This window comes from Papio anubis, chromosome 12, assembly GCF_008728515.1.
Source record: "Papio anubis isolate 15944 chromosome 12, Panubis1.0, whole genome shotgun sequence".
Classification (NCBI taxonomy): Eukaryota; Metazoa; Chordata; class Mammalia; order Primates; family Cercopithecidae; genus Papio; species Papio anubis.
In genome coordinates this window covers 50820469-50844601 of record NC_044987.1, presented here as the reverse complement: position 1 = coordinate 50844601, position 24133 = coordinate 50820469, and the positions used below count along the sequence as shown (strand labels likewise).

Here is a 24133-nt window from a genome sequence, read left to right as displayed (position 1 = left end):
CCATCAAAGATCAAAAGAGACAAAGAAGGCCATTACATAATGGTAAAGGGAATCAATTCAAAGGGAAGAGCTAACTATCCTAAATATATATGCACCCAATACAGGAGCACCCAGATTCATAAAGCAAGTCCTTAGAGACTTACAAAGAGACTTAGACTCCCACACAATAATAATGGGAGACTTTAACACCCCACTGTCAACATTAGACAGATCAAGGAGACAGCAAGTTAACAAGGATATCCAGGAGTTCAACTCAGCTGTGCACCAAGCGGACCTAATAGATATCTACAGAGTTCTCCACCCCAAATCAATGGAATATACATTCTTCTCAGCACCACATCACACTTATTCCAAAATTGACCACATAGTTAGAAGTAAAGCACTCCTCAGCAAATGTAAAAGAACAGAAATTATAACAAACTGTCTCTCAGACCACAGTGCAATCAAACTAGAACTCAGGATTAAGAAACTCACTCAAAACCACTCAACTACATGGAAACTGAACAATCTGCTCCTGAATGACTACTGGGTACATAACGAAATGAAGGCAGAAATAAAGATGTTCTTTGAAACCAATGAGAACAAAGATACAACATACCAGAATCTCTGGGACACATTTAAAGCAATGTATAGAGGGAAATTTATAGCACTAAATGCCCACAGGAGAAAGCAGGAAAGATCTAAAATTGACACCCTAACATCACAATTGAAAGAATTAGAGAAGCAAGAGCAAATACATTCAAAAGCCAGCAGAAGGCAAGAAATAACTAAGATCAGAGCAGAACTGAAAGAGATAGAGACACAAAAAACCCTTCAAAAAATCAATGAATCCAGGAGCTAGTTTTTTGAAAAGATCAACAAAATTGATAGACTGCTGGCAAGACTAATAAAGAAGAAAAGAGAGAAGAATCAAATAGACGCAATAAAAAATGATAAAGGGAATATCACCACTGACCCCACAGAAATACAAACTACCATCAGAGAATACTATAAACACCTCTATGCAAATAAACTAGAAAACCTAAAAAATTGGATAAATTCCTGGACACATACACCCTCCCAAGACTAAATCAGGAAGAAATTGAATCCCTGAATAGACCAATAAGAAGCTCTGAAATTAAGGCAATAATTAATGGCCTACCAACCAAAAAAAGTCCAGGACCCAGACAGATTCACAGCCAAATTCTACCAGAGGCACAAAGAGGAGCTGTACAAAATAGTTTCCTTCTGAAACTATTCCAATCAACAGAAAAAAAGGGAATCCCCCCTAACTCATTTTATGAGACTGACATCATCCTGATACCAAAGCCTGGCAGAGACACAACAACGAAAGAATTTTAGAGCAATATCTGTGATGAACATTGATGCGAAAATCCTCAATAAAATACTGGCAAACCGAATCCAGCAGCACATCAAAAAGCTTATCCACCACCATTATGTCGGCTTCATCCCTGGGATGCAAGGGTGGTTAACATATGCATCAATAAACGTAATCCATCATATAAACAGAACCAAAAACAAAAACTACATGATTATCTCAACAGATGCAGAAAAGGCCTTTGACAAAATTCAACAGCCCTTCATGCCAAAAACTCTCAATAAACTAGGTACTGATGGGATGTATCTCAAAATAATAATAGCTATTTATGCAAACCCCCAGCCAGTATCACACCGAATGGGCAAAAACTGGAAGCATTCCCTTTGAAAACTAGCACAAGACAAGGATGCCCTCTCTCACCACTCCCATTCAACATAGTGTTGGAAGTTCTGGCTGGGCCAATCAGAGCAATTAGGCAAGAGAAAGAAATAAGAGTATTCAATTAAGAAAAGAGGAAGTCGAACTGTCCCTGTTTGCAGATGATAGGATTGTATATTTAGAAAACACCATTGTCTCAGCCCAAAATCTCCTTAAACTAAACAACTTCAGCAAAGTCTCAGGATACAAAATTAATGTGCAAAAATCACAAGCATTCTTATACACCAATAACAGACAGAGAGCCAAATCATGAGTGAAGAACTCCCATACACAATTGCTACAAAGAGAATAAAATACCTAGAATTCAACTTACAAGGGATGTGAAGGACCTCTTCAAGGAGAACTATAAACCACTGCTCAACGAAATAAAAGAGGATACAAACAAATGGAAGAATATTCCATGCTCGTGGATAGGAAGAATCAATATCATGAAAATGGCCACACCGCCCAAAGTAATTTATAGATTCAATGCCATCCCCATCAAGCTACCAATGAGTTTCTTCACAGAATTGGAAAAAACTACTTTTAAAGTTCATATAGAACCAAAAAAGAGCCTGCATTGCCAATACAATCCTAAGCAAAAAGAAGAAAGCTGGAGGCATCACGCTACCTGACTTCAAACTATACTGCAAGGCTACAGTAACCAAAACAGCATGGTACTGGTACCAAAACAGAGATACAGACCAATGGAACAGAACAGAGGCCTCAGAAATAACACCATGCTTCTACAACCACCTGATCTTTGACAAACCTGACAAAAACAAGAAATGGGGAAAGGATTCCCTATTTAATAAATGGTGTTGGGAAACTGGCTAGCCGTACGTAGAAAGCTGAAACTGGATCCCTTTCTTACACCTTATACAAAAATTAATTCAAGATGGATGAGAGAGTTAAATATTAGACCTAAAACCATAAAAACCCTAGAAGAAAACCTAGGCAATACCATTCAGGACACAGGCATGGGCAAGGACTTCATGTCTAAAACACTAAAAGCAATGGCAACAAAAGCCAAAATTGACAAATGGGATCTAATTAAACTAAAGAGCTTCTGCATAGCAAAAGAAACTACCATCAGAGTGAACGCGCAACCTACAGAATGGAAGAAAATTTTTGCAATCTACCCTTCTGACAAAGGGCTGATATCCAGAATCTAAGAACAACCCCATCAAAAAGGGGGCAAAGGATATGAACAGACACTTCACAAAAGAAGACATCTATGTAGCCAACAGACACATGAAAAAATGCTCATCATCACTGGCCATCAGAGAAATGCAAATCAAAACTACAATGAGATACCATCTCACGCCAGTTAGAATGGCAATTATTAAAAAGTCAGGAAACAACAGGTGCTGGAGAGGATGTGGAGAAATAGGAACACTTTTACACTGTTGGTGGGACTATAAACTAGTTCAACCATTGTGGAAGACAGTGTGGTGATTCCTCAAGGATCTAGAACTAGAAATACCATTTGACCCAGCCATCCCATTACTGGGTATATACCCAAAGGATTATAAATCATGCTACTATAAAGACACATGCACACATATGTTTACTGCGGCACTATTCACAATAGCAAAGACTTGGAACCAACCCAAATGTCCATCAATGACAGACTGGTTTAAGAAAATGTGGCACATAAACACCATGGAATACTATGCAGCCATAAAAAAGGATGAGTTCACGTCCTTTGCAGGGCCACGGATGAAGCTGGAAACCATCATTCTCAACAAACTATCACGAGGACAGACAACCAAACACCACAAGTTCTCACTCATAGGTGGGAAATGAACAATGAGATCACTTGGATACAGGAACATTACACAGTGGGGCCTGTTGGGGGGTGAGGGGTTGAGGGAGGGATAGCATTAGGAGAAATACCTAAGGTAAATGATGAGTTGATGGGTGTAGCAAACCAACATGGCACATGTATACCTATGTATCAAACTTGCATGTTGTGCACATGTACCCTAGAACTTAAAGTATAAAAAAAAAATTATAAAAAAACACTATAAACTGACGAATTACATTCCTTCTACTTTCATATTTGGAGATCATCTTTTAGGAGTATCACATACTGGGCATATTCTAAAACCCTCATAATAACATATTTGATACCTAAATATATAAGATGATTTCGTTGCTTGTCTCCTTTATCTGGCCAAGAAGTAAGGGAAGACAGTAAGATCTTTGAAAGAACAAATGTGACCTTCTCTTCTATTAAATTATAAGCAAGAGTGATATATTTTCTGTTAGAATGTGGACAAATGGCTTTGAACTTTTAAGAAAAGGACAAAGCTGAGTCAGAAAGCTGGGTTTTACTCAAGCCACAGAGATGAAGTCATGATTACATTGTAGCATTACTGAGAAGGAGAACAGTACTTCCAAGTTAGGGATTTAGAATCCAGGTTCTTTCCCTAGTGACATCACTTATTAACTGTGGGACCTTAACCCCTCTGTGCTTCATTTTCCAAATTGTTTAAATGGGAATAATAGTGCCTACATCACACAAACTGATATGAATATTAAGTTAATTGACAGATGTAACAGATATGAGTAAAGCATGTAAAATGGTATCTGGCACATTAATAAACACTAAATATAAGTGTTTATATATTATTAATATATAGCTTTTTTAAAACCTTAAGATAATTATTTAACTGAACCTAGGCACTCATTTAAGTACCAATTATGAAATACCAATAGTGAATCTTTGTCTTTTAAAAAATAGTTCTTTTTTTTTTTTTTTTTTTTTTTTTTTTGAGACAGGGTCTTGCTCTATTTCCCAGACTGGTCTTGAACTCCTGCCTCAGCCTCCCAAAGTGCAGGATTAACAGGTGTGAGCTACTGTGCCTAGCCCAAAAAATAGTTATTTTCTATTATAAAAGTAATTTAGTTTAAAAAGGCACACTATGTGGAAAGCTTGATTCTTACTTCAAGGTCATGGCCCATGGATGACGATCTACTTGGTGCCAGGTTCCCTGGAAGTGCTGGCTAACTATAATAGTTATGAGGAAGCCAGAGATTCTATAGGGCTAGTTTTTAAAAGTCCAAACTTATAAACTGGTACACATAAAAGCAGTTATACAAGGCACAAGAACTGTACAAAAGAGACATTTTTACATATTACCTTACCTTTTTTGTAAATTCTGTAGTTGTTTCCATAAGTTGCTTTTCTTGATCTGTAAACTATAGGATATGAAGCAGCAGGAAGTTAAAAAAAAAAAGACTAAAATTAAAAAGGAGTAAGTAACCAAGAAAGTACATTTAAAAGCACAATACCATATCTGTTACTCTGCTCCTTTCTAGGTTGATATCCAGTTTATTATCTGCTCTGATTCGACTGGTTTCATGCTTTAAAGAAAATAAAGATATTTAAAAAATGATCTTATTATGAATATTTGTTCTGAAATTAACAGCTAGAAAAAAAATTCACTTACCATTAGTTGTTGCTTAACTTGGTCTAATTCAATTTTCATTTTCTAGGTACAGGAAAGATCACATGTAATTAGCATTAAACCAAATCTATATTATGATTAAAAAAATCTGAAACCCTAGATTACCAAAATTTGGACAATCTATGGATTTCTAATACACAATTGATAAGGAAAAAAATCTTCAAAAGAAACTAGTAAGCCACTGTATTCAGAAAATAATTGTTATGAGCAAAATGCATTTGTTTTTGTATTATACTTTTAAAAATTGATTTTCTAAATTTAAAAAGCTACAGTGGATAACATAACTTAAAATTCTGACTTAATTACAGAAATACACTTTTCTCTTAAGTCACAAAGACATTTAGTACAGGATTAAATAAAATAGAAAATGCCACATTACTCTCAGCTCTGAAACCATTATATAGAAATTTTATATACATAGCTCAAAGATTTTCTGTTTTATGTGGTTTTATATGTATAAAATGTAACTCTTATTCTTGTCAGTATGCAAAGCACTATGATTTATATAGAAAAAGATTAGGTATGGTTAAACAAATAGTACTTTTTAAATCTAAAAACTTATTGTTTACTAACCACATGGAATTATTACTTGGTCTTATTAACTTATTCACTAAGTAGGATGCTTATTATGAGATCAGTTATTTTATGAGTAATAAATTAAAATTTGCATCACCTCATTCTCTGCTCTCAGATTTGCGAATTCACTTTTCTCTAGGATGACCATGTCTTTCCTGATAGAATCCAAATGAGCCATTAGCTGTTGTACTGTTATTTCCTAGAAAACAAAAAAAAAATAACCTAGTGATCCACAGAAAGCCATCTTTTATTTATGGAATTGTTTTTCATGAAATTTAAATGAATTTGTTAACATGCTACAAGGTATAATGCTGACTGGTTAAGTAAATATGAAACTTACATATCTGAAATATCAATATGAAAAGAAAAAGATTCAAGGAAGAAAAAGGTATTTCCTAGGGGAGAGAAATGTGTAAGTCTTTGAATGAAAAGAATCTCAATAAAATGCTTCCTTAGACCCTAAGAGTTCCTCAAAACAATAATGTTTTGTTCTTGTTTTTTGAATAACCAAATGGAAAGGGTTTTATCTCTTATTACTTTGATTTTGAGATTTTCTACCACTGGAAAATTCCATGGTATTGGATATGACTCAGAAGTCAGATAGTAAAACAAAATAGATATGTAGTTAAAATAATTGCCCTTTGTCAGCACAACATAACCAATTTTGTTTAAATTCCTGGGTATCTTCCCTATATTTGGCACTACAAAGAATATGTGAAAGAAAAGGTAGCATTTACCTGATAGATCTATAAGCTTTTGCTTCATTAGGGAGGACAATTTTGTAGAAATGATTTATGACAGTCTTACAAAGAAAATATAACTGTTACAGGTTGAATATCCCTAATCCAAAAATCCGAAATCCAAAATCCGCAACTTTTTGAGTGCCGACATGACACTCAAAGGAAATGTGCATTGGAGTATTTTGGATTTCAGATTTGGGATGTGCAACTGGTAAGTGTAAAGGAAATATTCCAAAATAAAAAATCTGAAATCTAAAACACTTCTGGTCTCAAGCATTTCAGATAAGGGATATTCAACCTGTAGCACTACACTTCTTAAAATCATGTAGCTTGCTAATTTATCTATCCTTTACCAAAAGAAAAAGCAGATGAGGTATAACCTTATTAAGGACTCTGTATAACGGTTTAGAAATAAAACAAGAAAGCCTCCCAAAAAAACAGTATGAGTTCTGGAGTCAGGCTGTTGAGCTTTGAATCCAAACTCTGCCATTTACTGTGAGATGCTAGCAAGTCATTTAACTTCTCTGGTCTCCTCATTGGTAAAATGGAAATAGTAACAGTACCTGGTACACCTTAAAGAGTTGTTCTGAGGATTAAATGAGATTATGTATGTATAATGCTTAAGATAGTACTTGGCCTATGGTTATCACTGAAATGTTAACTATTATTATTACCGATGGGACAGAGATCTAATGACTGAAGCACGATAGTCTAATGCTAATGTATTAATGTGGAGGAAGTCTGGACTTCTTATATAAAAGTTTTTAACTGTGTACAACAGACATTGCTGACGCATGCCTTTTCTAACCCTCATATATTACTCAGGAGGGTTGTTCATTTTATTCAATTCTGTGTGACATATTTATGAGAATTAATTCAGAAGTCACACAGATGTGGCCTCTAAGGGCTGGCAGTCCTGTTTGCCCCAAATATCACTATAAAGGAATTATATGACATTAAAAATAATGTATTCTTATTACTGAGATTTTTGCCTATTACATAGGCAAAAGTTGGAAAGCTAATTACAGACTTCATACTTGTGGAGTCTGAACCTGAAAATAAGGGATTGTATTGTGGCTTTCTTGAGATAGAGCCTTGCTCGGTCACTCAGGCTGGAGTGTACTAGCATGATCTTGGCTCACTGCAGCTTCCTGGGTTCGAGCAATTCTCATGCCTTAGCCTCCCGAGTAGCTTGGACCACAGGCACCCACCATCATGCGTGGCTAATTTTTTTTTGTATTTTTAGTAGAGACAGGGTTTTGCCATGTTGGCCTCGAACTTCTGATCTAAAGTGATCTGCTCACCTCAGCCTCCCAAAGTGCTGGGATTACAAGCGTGAGCCACTACACCCGGCCTTAATGTGGCTCTTAAGAGCTTCTTTTTACCTCATTCTTTAAATACAGACTCAAAAAGCCTACAAAACTGCACAGGTGTCCATCTTTAACAACTTTAAATGTAAAGACATAATCTATTGTTAAGTAGCCAAATATATTAAAAGTGTGATTTTTGTAACTACTATGGAGCCATCAGAGAATATTCAGATTTGAATCAGAATCACAATATAATCAAATTCTCAGAATAAGACTTTATTACTTTATTTTCTCCCCCCATCCTGCTAGCTGACTTAGTTTCATATCAAGTATGAAATTATTCTAGTTAAGTTCATTTATTCAGTCCTTTATGTAAAATTATTGCTTTTTGTCCGTATCACCACAGTGAAAACTCCTGTAAATTACTCAGTCTCTCTAAGCCTGTCTTCAGTGGCCAAATAGAATTCTGCTTACTTTTCAAGGTTGTTAGAGATTAAATAATATATGAAAAATACACAGCATTGTGCCGCTTACATGTTAAATTCTTATATTTGACTTTAGGATTTTTATATTCAGTCAAATTAAGGCGTCTTAGGGAATTTATAAAGTCCTTCTCAGTCATGTAAGTCCTTTCCAGCTATGTCTGTGAAAATTAACCAATATGTATGTATAGCAGCAATAAAACATACTTAATATATAGAAAGATTAGCTCTTCTGTGGTGAGCTTTCTTGAGGGAAAAAGTTGTTTCACTAACAATCTACCACCACTCATGAATAACACAATATAATGATTTCATCCCATCAAAGATTTGGCAAAATACCATCTCTGTTACCACAACATTATTACAACTATTCTAACTATTCAGTCTCTCTAAATATTGACTTTATTCAGTGTTTTTTTGTGTGTGTGTGTGGTCCCTTTAGAGAGAACAAGGAAGATACGAGCGTGTTTGGAAGGTCACTAGGTAGACAGAGACGTAGTTATGAAATGACTGTCTAATGAAAGTATCAGAAGCGGTAGTAATCAGTGTATTACCTGTTGAGCTTGAGTGACCATCTCTTTATAGATAGTATCCAGGCTGACATTTGATAAAGTAGTTAATGCTGATACAATTGTTTCTGCTTGTGTTTTGTCAAATCCTGTAGGCAGCAAATAGGTAAAGTGTATATATCCTTATCAAAATAAACAGCGAGAGTAACTCCTCAACATTTAAATTGTTATACTCTTTTTAAAATAATGGTTACAATTTAAAAATTGACAGATAATGCTAAATTACTCTCCAAAAGTACTCTACAATTTTAATTCCCATTCTGTATCTCCCCACATCTACATTAACACTAGATATGACTTTTTATTTTGAGTAATTGGCAAAAAAAATTGTATTACATTGTTATTTTAATGTTACTTAAATTTGCATTTCCTTGGTTGGTAGAGAGGTTAAGCATTACATATACTTTTTGTTATTTATATTTATTTTTCTGTGTTATGCTTGTTTATAGCATTTGCCCCCTTTTTTCTATAAAACTGCTTATTCTTTTACATTTATTTAGCTTTTCATCTATCTGAAATTTAGTTTTCAGTAAGGGGATCTAATATATTTTTTCCCAGTGGCTAGTCATTTATTATCTCATTTATTAAATAGTCCTTCCTTTCCCTAATTTGTAATGCCTTCATCACATTAAATTCATGTCTGTGTCTCTGAATACTATTTTGTTCTATTAGTCTATTCCTTTAATATCACATAATTTAAATTACTGTTTTGATATCAGGTAATTTTTTGTGCTTATTTTCCGATTTTTTAATCTCAAACATTTGTACTTCCACATGGACTTTAGTATTAGCCTAGAAACTAGTTTCTTTTTCACTTAATTGGAATCATTCTGTACATATTTCAATGCTTTTTTCAATTAACATATCTTGAACATTCCTCATATCAGTAAATATTTCTCAAATAGTATCATTTTTAGTGACTATAAAATATTTCATTGGATTGTCTATTTAAATACTCTTAATTGTTCATAACAGTGATACTGTCTTGACTAGGCAATTATTATGAGTGCTATTAATTTTCTTCTTTCAGGAGGTATCCATGTTTCTCACCATGAGTTTCCAAGTCCTGAACCAATGCATGGGTATCAAAAGTTAATTTCCTTTGTTCTAAAGGAGTTATATCCACTGGCCGCCTATCATATCCCTCCTTGGTTGTGGTGGTGAAGAAGTCTGAAAAGAGAAGACATTTTTTTTCTCTTATAGTAACTGATAAAGGTTTCCTACTTTAGCTTACAAAGCATTTTCCCCATCCATTTATGATATAGTTCCAGCTCTTCTAGTTTTGTCATCTCACCCAAGTTAATTGACTCCTCTGAGCCTCTCTTTTATCTGAAAAGTCTCTGACTTTTTTCTGTACATACTAAACATTCAATAAATGTTTCTTTTCCCTCCTTTGGTATTCAGGAATGTTAACAGTTAGTATAAACTTGTAATAAAACACATCAAATGCTTTGGATATCACCACCTCAGCTCTACTTACTGTAAAGCAGAAACTACACAATTCAATTCTTCTCTGTGCTCAGTCTTTCAAGAGCTATGAAAATTTTGTACACTTACATCCCTGTTTAAAGTAGCTTTCCATACTCCCACTCACTTATATATCCACAGTTTATTTCCTACATAGTTCTCAGCTCCAATATGAAATTATCTTGTTTGCTGTTTGTATCTCTGGATCAGAATGGAAGTTCCATGATGCTTTGACTGTGGTTTTCACTACTGTATCTTTAGCACCTAGAACAGTGCTTTGGCACATAGTTGGGCCACAAAGTTTTACTGTTGATTCAATCAATGAATTTGATTTGAAATCATGGGCATATTTACTGGTATCAACATAAGAACCCTAAGAAAAAATTCTCATTTCTGAAATAACCCTTCTTGTCCTATTTCAATAAATTCCCCAAGTTTTAACCTAGACACAGTAAAGACCTTTTCTGTATATTGCTGATGAATTTATTATAAGGTACTCTGCCGATAAACAACTTCTAGGAAAGGTAAAGGAGTTACCTTTACAGAGCCAATGGTAGAATTAGGATTCAGGCTCAGATTCTTCTGACTTCAAATCTTACACTCCATGCTGTTTCTCTTATTTATCCTAAGCCACTTAAAATATCTAGATATTTAAAAGACTGCAGGCCGGGTGCGGTGGCTCACACCTGTAATCCCAGCACTTTGGGAGGCCAAGGTCAGGGGATTACGAGGTCAGGAGATGGAGACCATCCTGGCTAACACGGTGAAACCCCGTCTCTACTAAAAATACAAAAAAATTAGCCAGGCATGGTGGCAGGCGCCTGTAGTCCCAGCTACTAGGGAGGCTGAGGCAGGAGAATGGCGTGAACCTGGGAGGTGGAGCTTGCAGTGAGCTGAGATCACGCCACTGCACTCCAGCCTGGGCAACAGAGCGAGACTCTGTCTCAAAAAAAAAAAAAAAAAAGAAAGAAAGAAAGAAAAAAAAAAGACTGCAACTTCAGGCATTATTTTTCCACCAGTACTGTGTAGAACAAATGTGATTCCTTCTTTATATCCTTCTAGCCTAATGAATATTTATTGAGTGCTAGAACTTATGCCAGGCACAGGGGTAAAATGATAAGCAAAACCAGACATGAATGATGTTCTCACTGATTTTATAGACTAGAAGGCAGGAAAGAGATATTGTTTTTTAAAAAAACCTAACAATAAACTCTAAATTCAAATGATAAAAGATTTATTAAAATACTCCAAAAAATTCTATTTAACTGAAGAGATAAAAGCAAGTAGCTATAAATAAAAGTGGAGCAATGTTTTAAAACACACATATTGGTACACTGGTCAGTAATCTTTTTCACTTGAATGTCATCTAGTAGGGTAAAGAAACATGCCTTTGTGTGTAAATATCAGACCTAAGGTAGGAGAGAAAAAGAAAAATTAGAGGAAAGAGGGGCAGATTTCAGTAATTTCAATAACAACTGCATTAGGAGTAGTGATGGTACTCTTAGTTACATATCCCTGATTAGAAGTTTATTTGGATTTAGAAAAAAAATCAGTAATAACATTTATATAATATTTTACTGTTTTCACATCTATTACCCCATCCTTAAAATTCTCATTTTATGGATGAGGTAAATTGAGGCTCAGGGCTAAGTATGGATGCTCCTCAGCTTATAAAAGGGTTATGTCCCATTAAATCCATCATAAATTGAAAATATCCTGAGCTGAAAATGCATTTAATACACCTAACCTGCTGAACATCACAGCTTAGCTGGGCTCACCTCAAGCACGTCAAGAACACTTACATTAGCTTATAGTTGGCCAAAATCATCTAACACAAAACCTATTTTACAATAAAGTGTTGAATATTTCATGTAGACACCCAAATGGGCATTTTGTAAACATTATGGGATGCAAAAACAAAACCCAAAAAACCCTGGCAATACTAAGTATTGGTTATTTGCCCTTGTGATCCATGGCTAACTGGGGGAGCTGTGGCTTGCTGCCCCTGCCAATGCATTATTGTTAGATTAGGAAAGGATCAAAATTCAAAGTACAGTTTCTACTGAATGCATACTGTTTTTGCACCATGATAAAGTCGAAAAATTTTAAGTTAAACTATCTTGAGGACTGTCTGTAATTAGTCCAAGATCTTATGGTCTCATAGCTAGGCGTATTAGTACAGTTCCTCTGACTTAGTCAACAGACACTCTGAATACCTTACACAAAGAGCAGCTTCCTACTAAATTTGGGATAGAGACCAAATACCTTAACAAGTCAATAAATCTTTGTAGGGTGTAGCTCGTCTCATGTCCTGCTATGCTCTCTCTGGTCCTCTGCTTTCAAGGGCTCTTTGATTTTAATTCCACAAACATGCCATGTGCTTTACCTTCTCAGGGCCTTTGCCCAGCCCCTGCCCTGTTCAGAAAGCTCTCTTTTTCTTTGCCTGCTCATGTTTATCCTTCAGAGCTCAGTCTGAATGTTTCTTCCTCTGGAAAGCCTGACGAGTCCTTTGGGTTAAGTCTCTCTTGTGATGGTTTTTCATAGTACTGCATAGGATTCTTTTGCAAACCCTCTCACAATTTACACATTTATGTGACTCTCAGTTGTCTCCCCAAGAGACCAGTCAGTGGTCAGCCAACTATAGCCTGTAGACTACCACCACCTGTTTTTCTAGTTTTATTCATTAGAACTAGATAGTTTTATTAGAACACAGCTCATTCATTTATGGATTAATCTATGGCTACTTTCATGCTACAAAGCAAATAGTTGTGACTGACCTTACAGCCTACAAAGCCTGAAATATTTATTGGGCTCTTTACAGAAAAAGTTTGTCAACCCCTGCACTAAACTATACAGTTCTTGAGAGCAGGGACCACATTTGTTCTTGCTCACTACTGAATCCCCAATGCCTACACAAATCTGGATGCTCCATAGATACTTGCTGAACGAAAGGCACTGTGCTTGGCATTATGTATACACAATGATGAATAATACAAAGGAGACGCATTTGGCCCTCCTTGAGAATAAAGGATCGAGAATGGCTATTTGGATGATGGTACAGCTACATTAAATATTAAAGAAGTTATCCAGACAGGATGAATGAAATCAGCAAAATCTAGGCACGGGCTGCCTTTGCTATTCTCTTGGCTTCTATTTATTATGGGGCTAAGGAGAGCTGAGAATGCAGAAGGATATGTAAAACATTATTCCTTAAATGTGCTAAGATATTCACATAATACTTTGCTTAGTCCTCCCAATCCTATGAGGTAGGTATTGACACCCACTGGCAGTAGAACTTTGGGTTTCACTCCACTTTGGAAGCCATAAGCAACTGGAAAAACCATTGGATATTCATAGTAGGGTTTCATAATCACTATTCCAACTGGTCATGAGCAGTTCAATGCATAAGCGCTCATTAAGAATGTCTTTACAGGCCAGGTGCAGTGGCTCATGCCTGTAATCCTAGCAGTTGGGAGGCCAAGGCAGGCGGATCGCTTGAGCCCAGGAGTTCGAGATCAGCCTGGGCAACATGGCAAGATCCTGTGTCTACAAAAATTACAAAAACTAGCTGGGCACGGTGGCATGTGCCTGTAGTCCCAGCTACTTGAGAGGCTGAAGTGGGAGGATCACCTGAGCCTGGGAGGCAGAGGTTGCAGTGAGCCGAGATGGCACCAAGGCACACGAGACTGAGTGACAGAGACCCTGTCTCAAAAAAAATAATAATAATAAAAAAAATAAAAAAATAAGTCTTCGCAGCCATATTAATAGGTAGGGGAAATGAAGTGCCCAGAATCAGTGTTTCTAGCTCATAGTGGAACAACAGATCCTTAATAGCTTGAAAAGTTTTGTACAGGCTTAAACATCTGTACAAAACTCCAAACCTTTCCTTTCATTGTTACTACTTTTGATTCTTTGATAGCTATATCTTACGGATTTGTTTGTTTGTAATAGTGAGATACAAACTCAAGGGTTTAAAGGTTTAACCAGTTTGGCAAAACTACTAAGTCATAGATTGCGGATTGGAACTCTGGCCTATCTTGCACCAAACTCCTCTTTGCTGGAAAAGGTCAAATTTTACTTTTGAAACAAACAAACAAACAAACAAACAAACAAATATGTAAAATGTTGTCCCACTAAATTTAAGTTGCAAGTTTTATATGAATTTACTACTAATTTTACAGCTGAAACACTTCAGTGTATAGTCAGTTACTTTTCTGTCGGGAACTCAAAAGAACAGGCATTACAGCATATATTCTTACATGCTGGTCTACTAATGTGCTACACTAGTTGCATCATAATAACTAAGGTCCTTCCATTGGTCAGAGGTCAAGGTTTTCAAATCCCCTGATTATTGACATTATTAGGCAAGTTTAAACTACTTGTACACAATAAACATTCAATATTTGTTTAGTGAGGAAGGACACAAATCCTACTAGTTGTAAGAAGAGATTTAAAGTTTCTCCAAGAACACTCAGACTCAAGTGGGAAAACTTTTATGTTAAAACATTAACATTTACTTATGGTCATGTATTTCGCATTATGATATGCACTTCAAAGTTCATTCTCTAAAAACATTTAATTTTGTTTTCATTTGGATATGTGAAGCACACCTGTAAAAGTCAACAAAGATGAAAGTTGGATGATTTCCTGGAATTCAAAAGTGCTACCTCCTTTTTGTAAAATCCATCATAATGTGTATTTATGCTAAACACCCAAATACCTAACAAAAGAGACCTTGTGAATGATCCTGGCAGCTAAAGAGCAATCTTACAGACGGATGATCAACAACTGCAGTTTTGACTGCAGCTGTTACTGGTGTGGATTAAAATTAAACAATGAGCAAAACAGCACAAGTAACAACACGGAGCATAAATAACAGCGTGGAAGTGTTTGGGTACCGACTGGCTCAGTGTACCTGGCACTGAAGATTCAAGAAGGTGAACAGAGAATGCTAAGGTTGATAAGAGGTGCCTATTCGCCTATTTTGTGGACAACCTTAAAACGGTTTAAAAACTAGGAGGGAAGTTTAAAAACGGGGGGTAAAAAACGACAACAAGAAAAACCTAGCCCTAGAAACGTTTCTCGGAATAAAGTTAGATGTCTTCAGGACACTCTGTTAACAGGGGTGCCAACCGGTTGGAAACTTGTAGGTTCCAGTATTCACTTTTTTTCCCAAAGTCTACAATGTGACTGAAAAGTACTGAGAATTCCAGCGAGAATAAGGCAGACGTGATCTGAAATTTATGATGCTGTCTACCAAAAACTTGGGCTGGAGGCCAGCACCTAAAAAAACAAAATCTAAAGATAAGGCCACAAAAGAAATCAGGACACCCTCAAGCACAGATTACCTTACGCTGCCTCCAGACAAACCTACCAGATTACTAGCCTCTTGTCACCAAAAAAGGGAAACAAGGGCTGAGAAAGAAGCCGGGCGCGAAGCCCTGGCCTTCAAAGGTTCGCTTTAAGAACAGAAAGGCACTGATTTCCTCAGTCCTCGCCCCTTGGGGCGAGCTGGGCAAGTCGGGGCAGCAGGCAGCTGTGTCGCCAGCACAAGGCGTGAATCGGGGAGGAGGGTGTGGCACCTTCTCTTCCCGTTCGCTCGAGCAGGCGCGACCCACGGGCATCGTCACCCTAGAGAGCACTCAGACATCTATGACACGACGCCTTGCCTCACCTCTCCGCAGGGCCGGCGAGAAATGCCCGCGGGGGCTTGAAACCCAACGATCCCCTCTGCCTTGGGAGAGCAAGAGCCGCCAAGCCTGGCGACTATTCATGGCCTCAGAGTTTTCCGGCGGGCGGGAGGCGGAAGACGGGGTAAATCTCGCACAGGCTTTCGGGCAAGGTAGTTCTGGCACCGCAGGAATGCTGGGAATTGTAGTTTTCGCTCGGTCACAAGACCACCTTCCAGTGCGGGCGCCACAGTGGTGCCACGAAACTGGGCCTCTTCGCAGGCCAACCCACAGTTCACGAGCAATGCTCAGCGCTGTCCCGCTACTCCCACCGCCCCTTCCCGACCTGTGAACGCCTTTACCGTCTTAGGAAGGCGGGATCTTGTCGGAGAACCTTCTGGCGCCTGTTTCCTGGCAGCGGGGCATAGTCCAACAGCTGGCTCCCCCAAGATTGCCAGCGGCCATTAAGCGCTTGGGTCGGGGGAGATGGAGTCGTATTTAGCCGCACAGCAGTCTGGGACCTGAAGTTCTCGGCCGCTGAGCATTCTGGGCGATTGCGTAGTGCGGAGGCCAAAGAAACCTTCTGGGAAGTGTAGTCCAGCGAGTCGCTCACTTACCGTGCAGCGTCACATCCTGCTGCTTCGCCGTCTGGTGCACGGGAGGACCAACTAATTTTAGTCGGTATATCCTTTCTATAGGGAAGATGAATTCCTCCGTTTCTGCGAGAAATTCCTTAAATTTTCACCATTTATCTTTCCCAGACCTCACTCAAGACTTTGCTCCGCATAGTAAAATGCTGAAAGCAACAATGCACAGTAGTTGTATTAAAATGCACCAATACTCATGAATATTCTCGGTAAATCCTAAAATGGCACACAGTTGTGCGGTTGCAGTGGCTTATTCTCGCAAGATTCTAAACAATTACGGCTAGGTTTCTATCTATATGTATTCAAAGCTTTGTGAGAGCTACCTAACAAACACCATTTCTAAGGCCCGAAGCACACTGAAAGAAGAACAAAACTTAATTTTCGCCCACAAGTGCTTTAACAGACAATTCATGAAGAGGAAATATAAATCGCTATTTAAAACATTAGGATGGCCAGGAGTGGTGGCTCACACCTGTAATCCTAGCACTTTTGAGAGACCGAGGCGGGCGGATCATCTGAGGTCGGGAGTTCGAGACCAACCTGACCAACATGAAGAGACCCTGTCTATATTAAAAATACAGAATTAGCCAGGCGTGGTGGCACATACCTGTAATCCCAGCTACTCGGGAGGCTGAGGCAGGAGAATTGCTTGAACTCTGGAGGTGGAGGTTGCAGTGAGTCGAGATCACACCATTGCACTCCAGCCTGGGCGACAGAGCGAGATTCCATCTAAAAAAAAAGAAAAGGTAAAAAAGTTTAATCTCACCAGTTTCAAAAAACAAAAAGCAAAACCTTAGAGTATGTCGAGGTTTGGGGTCCCAACGATCCCAACAGGATGTAAGCACAGTACTCAACAGGTGCTTCTTCAGCCCATACCCCTCTGTGCCTCTCCCCCTTTCCTCATCTAATGATATTCAGTGTCTCTTGTTTCCATGTTTACCATCATATAGTCAATGTTTAGCTCCTAAGTGAGAACATGTGTGTTTGGTTTTCTGTTCTTGGTATTAGGTTGCATAAGATAATGGCCCCCAGCTCCATCCATGTTGCTATAAAGAGTATAATTTCCTTATTTGTATGGCTGCATAATATTCCATGGTGTATACGTGCCACATTTTCTTCATCCAGTCCACTGTTGATGGGCACTTAGGTTGATTTCATGTCCTTGCTATCGTGAATGGCACCACAATGAACACACAATTCCATGTGTTCTTTTTTTTTTTTTGTCTTGAGACAGGGTTTCGCTGCGTCACTCAGGCTGGAGTGCAGTCGTGCATGGCTCACTGCCGCCTCAACTTCCTGGGTTAACTGATCCTCCTGCCTCAGCCTTCAAGTAACTGTGACTACAGGTGTGCGCTACCACAACTGGCTAATTTTTGTATGTTTTGTAGAGATGGGGACTTGCCGTGTTGCCCAGGCTGGTCCAGAACTCCTGGGCTCAAACTATCCACCCGCCTAGGCCTCCCAAGTGCTGGGATTACAGGCATGAGCTGCGGTGCCCAGCTCTGTGTCTTTTTGATGGAATGAATTATTTTCCTTCGGGTATATACCCAGTAGTGGGATTGCTGGATTGAATGGTAGTTGTATTTTAAGTTCTTTGAGAAATCTCCAAACTGCTTTCCATAGTGGCTGAACTAGCATTCCCATCAACAGAGTATAAGCCTTCCCTTTTCTTCATAGCCTAACCCATATGTGGATTTTTTTTCTTAATAATTGCCATTCTGATGGGTGTGAGATGGCATCTCATTGTAGTTTTGATTTGCATTTCTCTAATGATTAGTGGTGTTGAGGATTTTTTCACGTTTGTTGGCTATTTGTATGCCTTCTTTTGAGAAGTGTGTGTTCATGTCCTTTGCTCATTTTTTAATTGGATTGTTTTTTCTTCTTGATTTGTTTAAATTCATTGTAGATTCTGGATGTTAGACCTTTGTCAGATGCATAGTTTGCAAATATTTTCTTCCATTCTGTAGGCTATCTGTTTACTCTGTTGATAGTGTCTTTTGCTGTGCAGAAGCTCTTTAGTTTAATTAGGTCCCACTTGTCAGTTTTTATTTTTGTTGTAATTGCTGTTGGGGACTTAGCTATAAATTCTTTGCCAAAGCCTATGTCAAGAAGGGTATTTCCTAGTTTTTTTCTAGGAGTTTTATAGTTTGAGGTCTTACTTTTAAATCTTTAATCCGGCTTAATTTTTGTATATGGTGAGAGGTAGGGAGGTCCAGTTTCTTTCTTCTGCATATGGCTAGCCAGTTATCCCACCACCATTTATTGAATAGGGAATGCTTTCTGTATTGCTTGTTTTTGTTGATTTTGTCGAAGACCAGATGGTTTTAGGTGTGTGGCTTTATTTCTGCGTTCTCTATTCTGTTCCACTGGTCTATGTGTCTGTTTTTGTATGATTATCATGCTGTTTTGATTACTTTAGCCTTACAGAATTGTTTGAAATCTTGCTTTGTTCTTTTTCCTTAAGATTGCTTTGACTATTCAGGCTCTTTTTTGGTTCCAAATTAATTTTATAAGAGGTTTTTCTAGTTCTGTGAAAAATGATGTTGGTATTTTGGTAAGAATGGCGTGAAATCTGTAAATTGCTTTGGATAGTATGGCCATTTAAACTATATTGATTCTTCCAACCCATGCGCTTGGACTGTTTCTCCATTTATTTGTGTTGTCTCTGATTTCTTTCAGTAGTGTTTTGTAGTTCTCCTTGCAGAGATCTTTCACCTCCCTGGTTAGGTGATCCTGAGTATTCCATTTTCTTTGTGCCTGTTGTAAATGGGATTGTATTCTTGATTTGATTCTCAGCCAGAACATTATTGGTATATAAAAATGCTACTGATTTTCTGTACATTGATTGTGTATCCTGAAACTTTACTAAATTCATTTATCAGTTCCAGGGGCCTTTGGGAGAGTCTTTAGGGTTTTCTAGCTACAGAATCATATCGTTGGCAAAGAGAGATAGTTTACCTTCCTCTCTTCCTATTTGAATACCTTTGTTTCTTTCTCTTGCCTGATTATCCTGGTTAGGACTTCCAGCACTATGTTGAATAAGGGTGGTGAGAATGGGCATCCTTTTCTTGTTCCAGTTCTCAAGGGGAATGTGCTTCCAGTTTTGGCCTGTAGCAATTTAGTAATATATTTATGAAACTCCAAAAAGTGAATAGCCAGAGTTTCACTTTTTTTTTTTGAGACAGAGTCTTGCTGTATCACCCAGGCTGGTGTGCAATGGTGTGATCTTGGCTCACTGCAACCTCTGCCTCCCAGGTTCAAGCAATTCTCCTGCCTCAGTTTCTCAAGTAGCTGGGATTACAGGCATGCACTGCCACGTCTGGCTAACTTTTGTATTTTTAGTGGAGATGGGGTTTTGCCATGTTGGCTGGGCTGGTCTTGTACTCCTGACCTCAGGTGATCCACCCATCGTGGTCTCTCAAAGTGCTGGAATTATAGGCAGGTGTGAGCCGCCACACCCGGCCCAGAGTTTCATTTCTAAGAAGCTATCCAAAGTAAATAATCACATCTGTAGCTAAGATTTTTGAAAAGGATGACTATTGCAATGTTATTTATAGTGAAAAATTGAAAATAGTCTAAATATTCAAAAGTGATTAAATAACTTGCAGAAGTGTCCCAATTTGGAATATTATGCAAAAATTAAGTATTTTTAAAAATAATCTTAGAGACAGGAAAATCCTTATACGTGTGTATACATAATTCTAATTCTGTATAATTCTTATATACAAGATTATAATTATAATTATATACATGATTATAATTCTGTTAAATGATAGGATCCGTGCTCTGGAGGAGCTCACAGGCTAGCGGAAGATACAGACCAGTAAGTGTTATCACAATATTTTACTTACTTTAAGTAATTATGAAAAAAGTGGATCTCTTTATATATTAATACATGTTACTATTATTTATTTTACCATAAAGCTATCTCCGTAACACAAATATACAGTGTTGATTATCAAAGATAATCTTACAGAAATATCTGAGTGCCAGCTAGGTTTAAGGCTAGATGTTGTGAGGAGTGTAAAGAAAACCAGTTCAATCCAACAACTATTCAAGTTCTTACTATGTTCAAGGATTTCTGCTGGGATACACAAGGATAGAAAAAATTTCTGCTCTCCAGTAATTTGTAATATATTAATAACTGAGAGAATAGAATAAGCATTTTAGCAGCCTTCAACACAGCTTTAATAGATCAGTGTCACATAAATGTTAAGAAAATAATAAATCCTATATTTCAGTTGAAGGTTAAATGCTTTGTGGTAATGGTTATCAAGAAGAGATAGGATTTGAACCTTAAGGTTTTTTGTTAGTAGAGGTTGTAAGGCAAGAAGTCCAGGAGAGAGGATTGGAGTGAGCAAGTACAATTTACTCATCTCTTTGCTCCTTCCTCCTCAGGGACTTTGCATATGGTAAGGTATCACTACTCAACTTGGAGCCCTTTCTCCTCTTTATCTGGCCAATTCCTTTATATCTTTCAGATCCCTGTTTAAATGGTGACTCTTTAGAGTGACTCTTTAAGAAGTCATTCCCACTCAAACAACATGCAGATTTGGTACTTTTGTTATGGACTCATACAGCAGCCCAGTCTTCCCATGTCTCTGCAATTAATATTTGTTTTCTCCATGATTGCAGAGACCATATCTGTCATGGTGTCTCCAGTGCTTACCATGCCTGGGCCATAACAAACTTTTGGTAAATGTGTGTTGAATGAATGAATGTTCAAAATATGGTCATAGTTTGGTGAGGAAACTTGGTAGACTGGGGCATAGGAATTATATGGAGATTGGGTGGAATTTGGATGAATAAAATGAAAAAGGTAGAATAAAAAAGACTAAGGAAATTGAATTTCATATAGTGGACTTGCAGGAGATTTTGAAATTTTTTGAGCTAACATAGCTAAAAATCAGTTTGAGTTTCTTTCTAGAAAATAACTATTTGCCATTCGCTAGTGTAGGCAAATGAATCCTTTCCTCTTCCAATGTCTGATGAGGTGGCCTGGCCATGAGAAATGCTCTCCTGCTGAAAGCAGCCTAGTTTATCTAAACCTCAAAGGCCAACAGGGTAGCAGGGAAGTGGGTCCTGGTTTTTTTCATTGCAAAGAACCACTTGTATTATTTTTTACCTTGATAAGCTCCCATTTAAACACAGCTTATGCTCTTTACCAACGACACGTATGAAGCTACTACTTATTTTCCTATTTTCCATTAATTCAAGATAAGCTACTGTTGGTAAGTGGGAGATAAGCAGTGCTGATTGAACAGTAAGCTGATACGTTTACAGAGGAAGGCGAAGATACTTGCCAATTTCTTCGGTGGTTTCCAATTTTATCTCCAGCGATAATACAATTTTTTGAGGCATTTTAATATGTCCAAATCCTCTTGAGGACCCCATTGCCCCAGTACTATTTCCTCTGATGTTTAGAGGTTGGGGTCCCAGCTTGGGCACAGTTGTATCAGATGACCAGAGATCACTCAGGACTACGACTGTAGCTCTGGTGACTTCACGGAGAGAGGATGCAGCCTGGACCACTCACGTTTGTCAGTCATTTTATCTTGGAATAGGTGATGTGAAGGAATCTCGATGTGTTTTAAAGCCTGTGAATAAGGAATTGAGAAAGAGAGAGCTCTGGACCAAATGGGTTTCATTTTCTTCCTTAGCTTACTTGCCACTAGGGGGAGTATGTGAAAAGAACAAAAGACAATTCTTTGCTCTCGTCTCTGAAGCTGAGTCAGAGGGCCCATTGTCACAAAAGCTTTGTGTAGCTTTATGTTAATTTCACATTTTGCATGGCTTGAAAGTGACTATCAGCCCCTATTCCCTGCAAATCTGGGGATTTTTTTTCCCCTAATTTTACAGGGAAGCTGGCAATGACACCTGATTCTGAGTTTGCCCATTAAAATAAATCAAAGAATGGTTAAAAGAATGGTGGAAAACAAGAAGAAAGAGCTGTGAAAACATTATATACTTTGTAATGTTACATCATAACCTGGTGTCTCTCATTGATTACTCATTTATTCTTTGAATGACTCTTTATTGAACACTATTTATCGTGCCAGGCACTGTGCTAAGCCATGAAGATATAAATATAAAACACAGTCCTGCTCTCAGATTGTCAACAGTCTATTGTAATAAATATGATGAAGGGTAGTATAGGCTTCCAAGGCAATGCATGAGAGAGGCTTATACTACCCTAACCAGGGATCCATGGGAAGACTTTAGTTTGAAAGGATGTGTGAAAGATAGTTTGGTTAAATGGATGTGGTGAATGGTGGTGTGGAGTATGTTGTGTGGAAAGGCAACAGCACTTGCAAAAGCCAGGAAGTGTGTGCGAGAGAGCCTGGTTCATTTGGGAATGGAGAGAATGGCTGGAATGGGTTAAGGGTAGGGAAATTCAGTAGGTGAGGTTGGAAAAGATGACTTCAAGGTCTTTTTTACTTAATTCATGAGTAAGAGGAATCACCGAAGGGCATTAGGCTAGGGAGTAGTTTTGAAAAGAAAGGTGGCTAGGCATGGTGGTTCACCTTGTAATCCCAGCAGTTTGCAAGGTGAGAGGATCACTTGAACCCAGGAATTTGAGACCAGCATGGGCAACATAGCGAGATCCTGTCTCTATAAAAATTTTTTAAAAACTTAGCCAGGCAATGGGACATATGCCTGTAGTCCCAGTTACACAGGAGGCTGAGGCGGGAAGATCTCTTGAGCCCAGGAGGTCAAGGCTACAGTGAACCCTGATTGCACCACTGCACTCCAGCCTGGGCAACAGAGACCCTGTCTCAAAAATGAAAACAAAAACATGAAAAGAAAAGGAAAAAAACCAAAAGGGTGTTTGCCTGCCCTTTGCTGAGTCCTTTAGCCGTCACAGCTGTGTATTTCACCTAGGTTCCCTGTCCTATATACTGATCTGGAAAACCCTAGACATCTGCCCCTTTCCTGGTCAGAGAAGACCCCTGGCCTGGCAGAGCCTACAGCTCCAGCCTCAAGGTACCTGATTGGAGAAGTCCTCCGCATTGTATGACTTGGCTGCCTTGGACCTCACTAGGAAAGACCAGGGAAATAGGATTTTGGGGTCTTAACTTTGGAGTTCATTTTCTGCACTGGAGTATAGCAGAGCTGAAAAATCTCACTAAACTCTCAGCATGGCCTGTATCTTTCCTGTCCCCAACAAAAATGTGGGGCATTCTTCCTCAAAAATTCCTCATATGTAGGTGTTGCCTTATCTCCTATCTCACACACATGAGCTCATTTGAGCTCCTTGGCAACTCCATGAGCTGGGTACCATCACTCCTGTTTTATAGATGGGAAAACTGAGATTCAGAAGGCTGAAGTAATTTGTCCCAGGTCACAGAGCAAGTATGTGGTAGAACTCATAATTGATCATGCTGCACATGCACAGGTAACTTACCCCTGTTCCTTCCACCAATTTGTTTTCACTTGGTACATGGCACAAATTGTGAAATTA

General features: G+C 38.1%; 2 protein-coding genes across 8 annotated transcripts in view; one reads left to right on the top strand and one right to left on the bottom strand.

Moving 5' to 3' along the window:
* ANKRD42 (ankyrin repeat domain 42) overlaps positions 1 to 24133 on the top strand; it is a 187395-nt gene that overhangs the window by 84632 nt on the left and 78630 nt on the right. The window contains exon 13 of one of the 7 annotated variants that reach the window (XM_009187030.4): positions 9919 to 10279. The exons of the other annotated variants lie outside the window; for them this stretch is intronic. Coding sequence (XP_009185294.2) covers positions 9919 to 9943 — 25 coding nt within the window. The 3' untranslated portion in view covers positions 9944 to 10279. Of the gene's footprint in view, positions 1 to 9918; positions 10280 to 24133 lie in introns of those variants that run through there. 7 annotated transcript variants of the gene reach the window in all.
* On the bottom strand, positions 4502 to 16559 carry CCDC90B (coiled-coil domain containing 90B). The gene is made up of 7 exons (XM_031653075.1): positions 16030 to 16559; positions 9939 to 10058; positions 8874 to 8977; positions 5885 to 5986; positions 5194 to 5235; positions 5036 to 5107; positions 4502 to 4942 (listed from the first exon to the last, which is right to left on the bottom strand). The coding sequence occupies exons 1-7, from the start codon at positions 16127 to 16129 to the stop codon at positions 4880 to 4882; spliced, it is 603 nt and encodes a 200-aa protein (XP_031508935.1). The 5' UTR covers positions 16130 to 16559; the 3' UTR covers positions 4502 to 4879.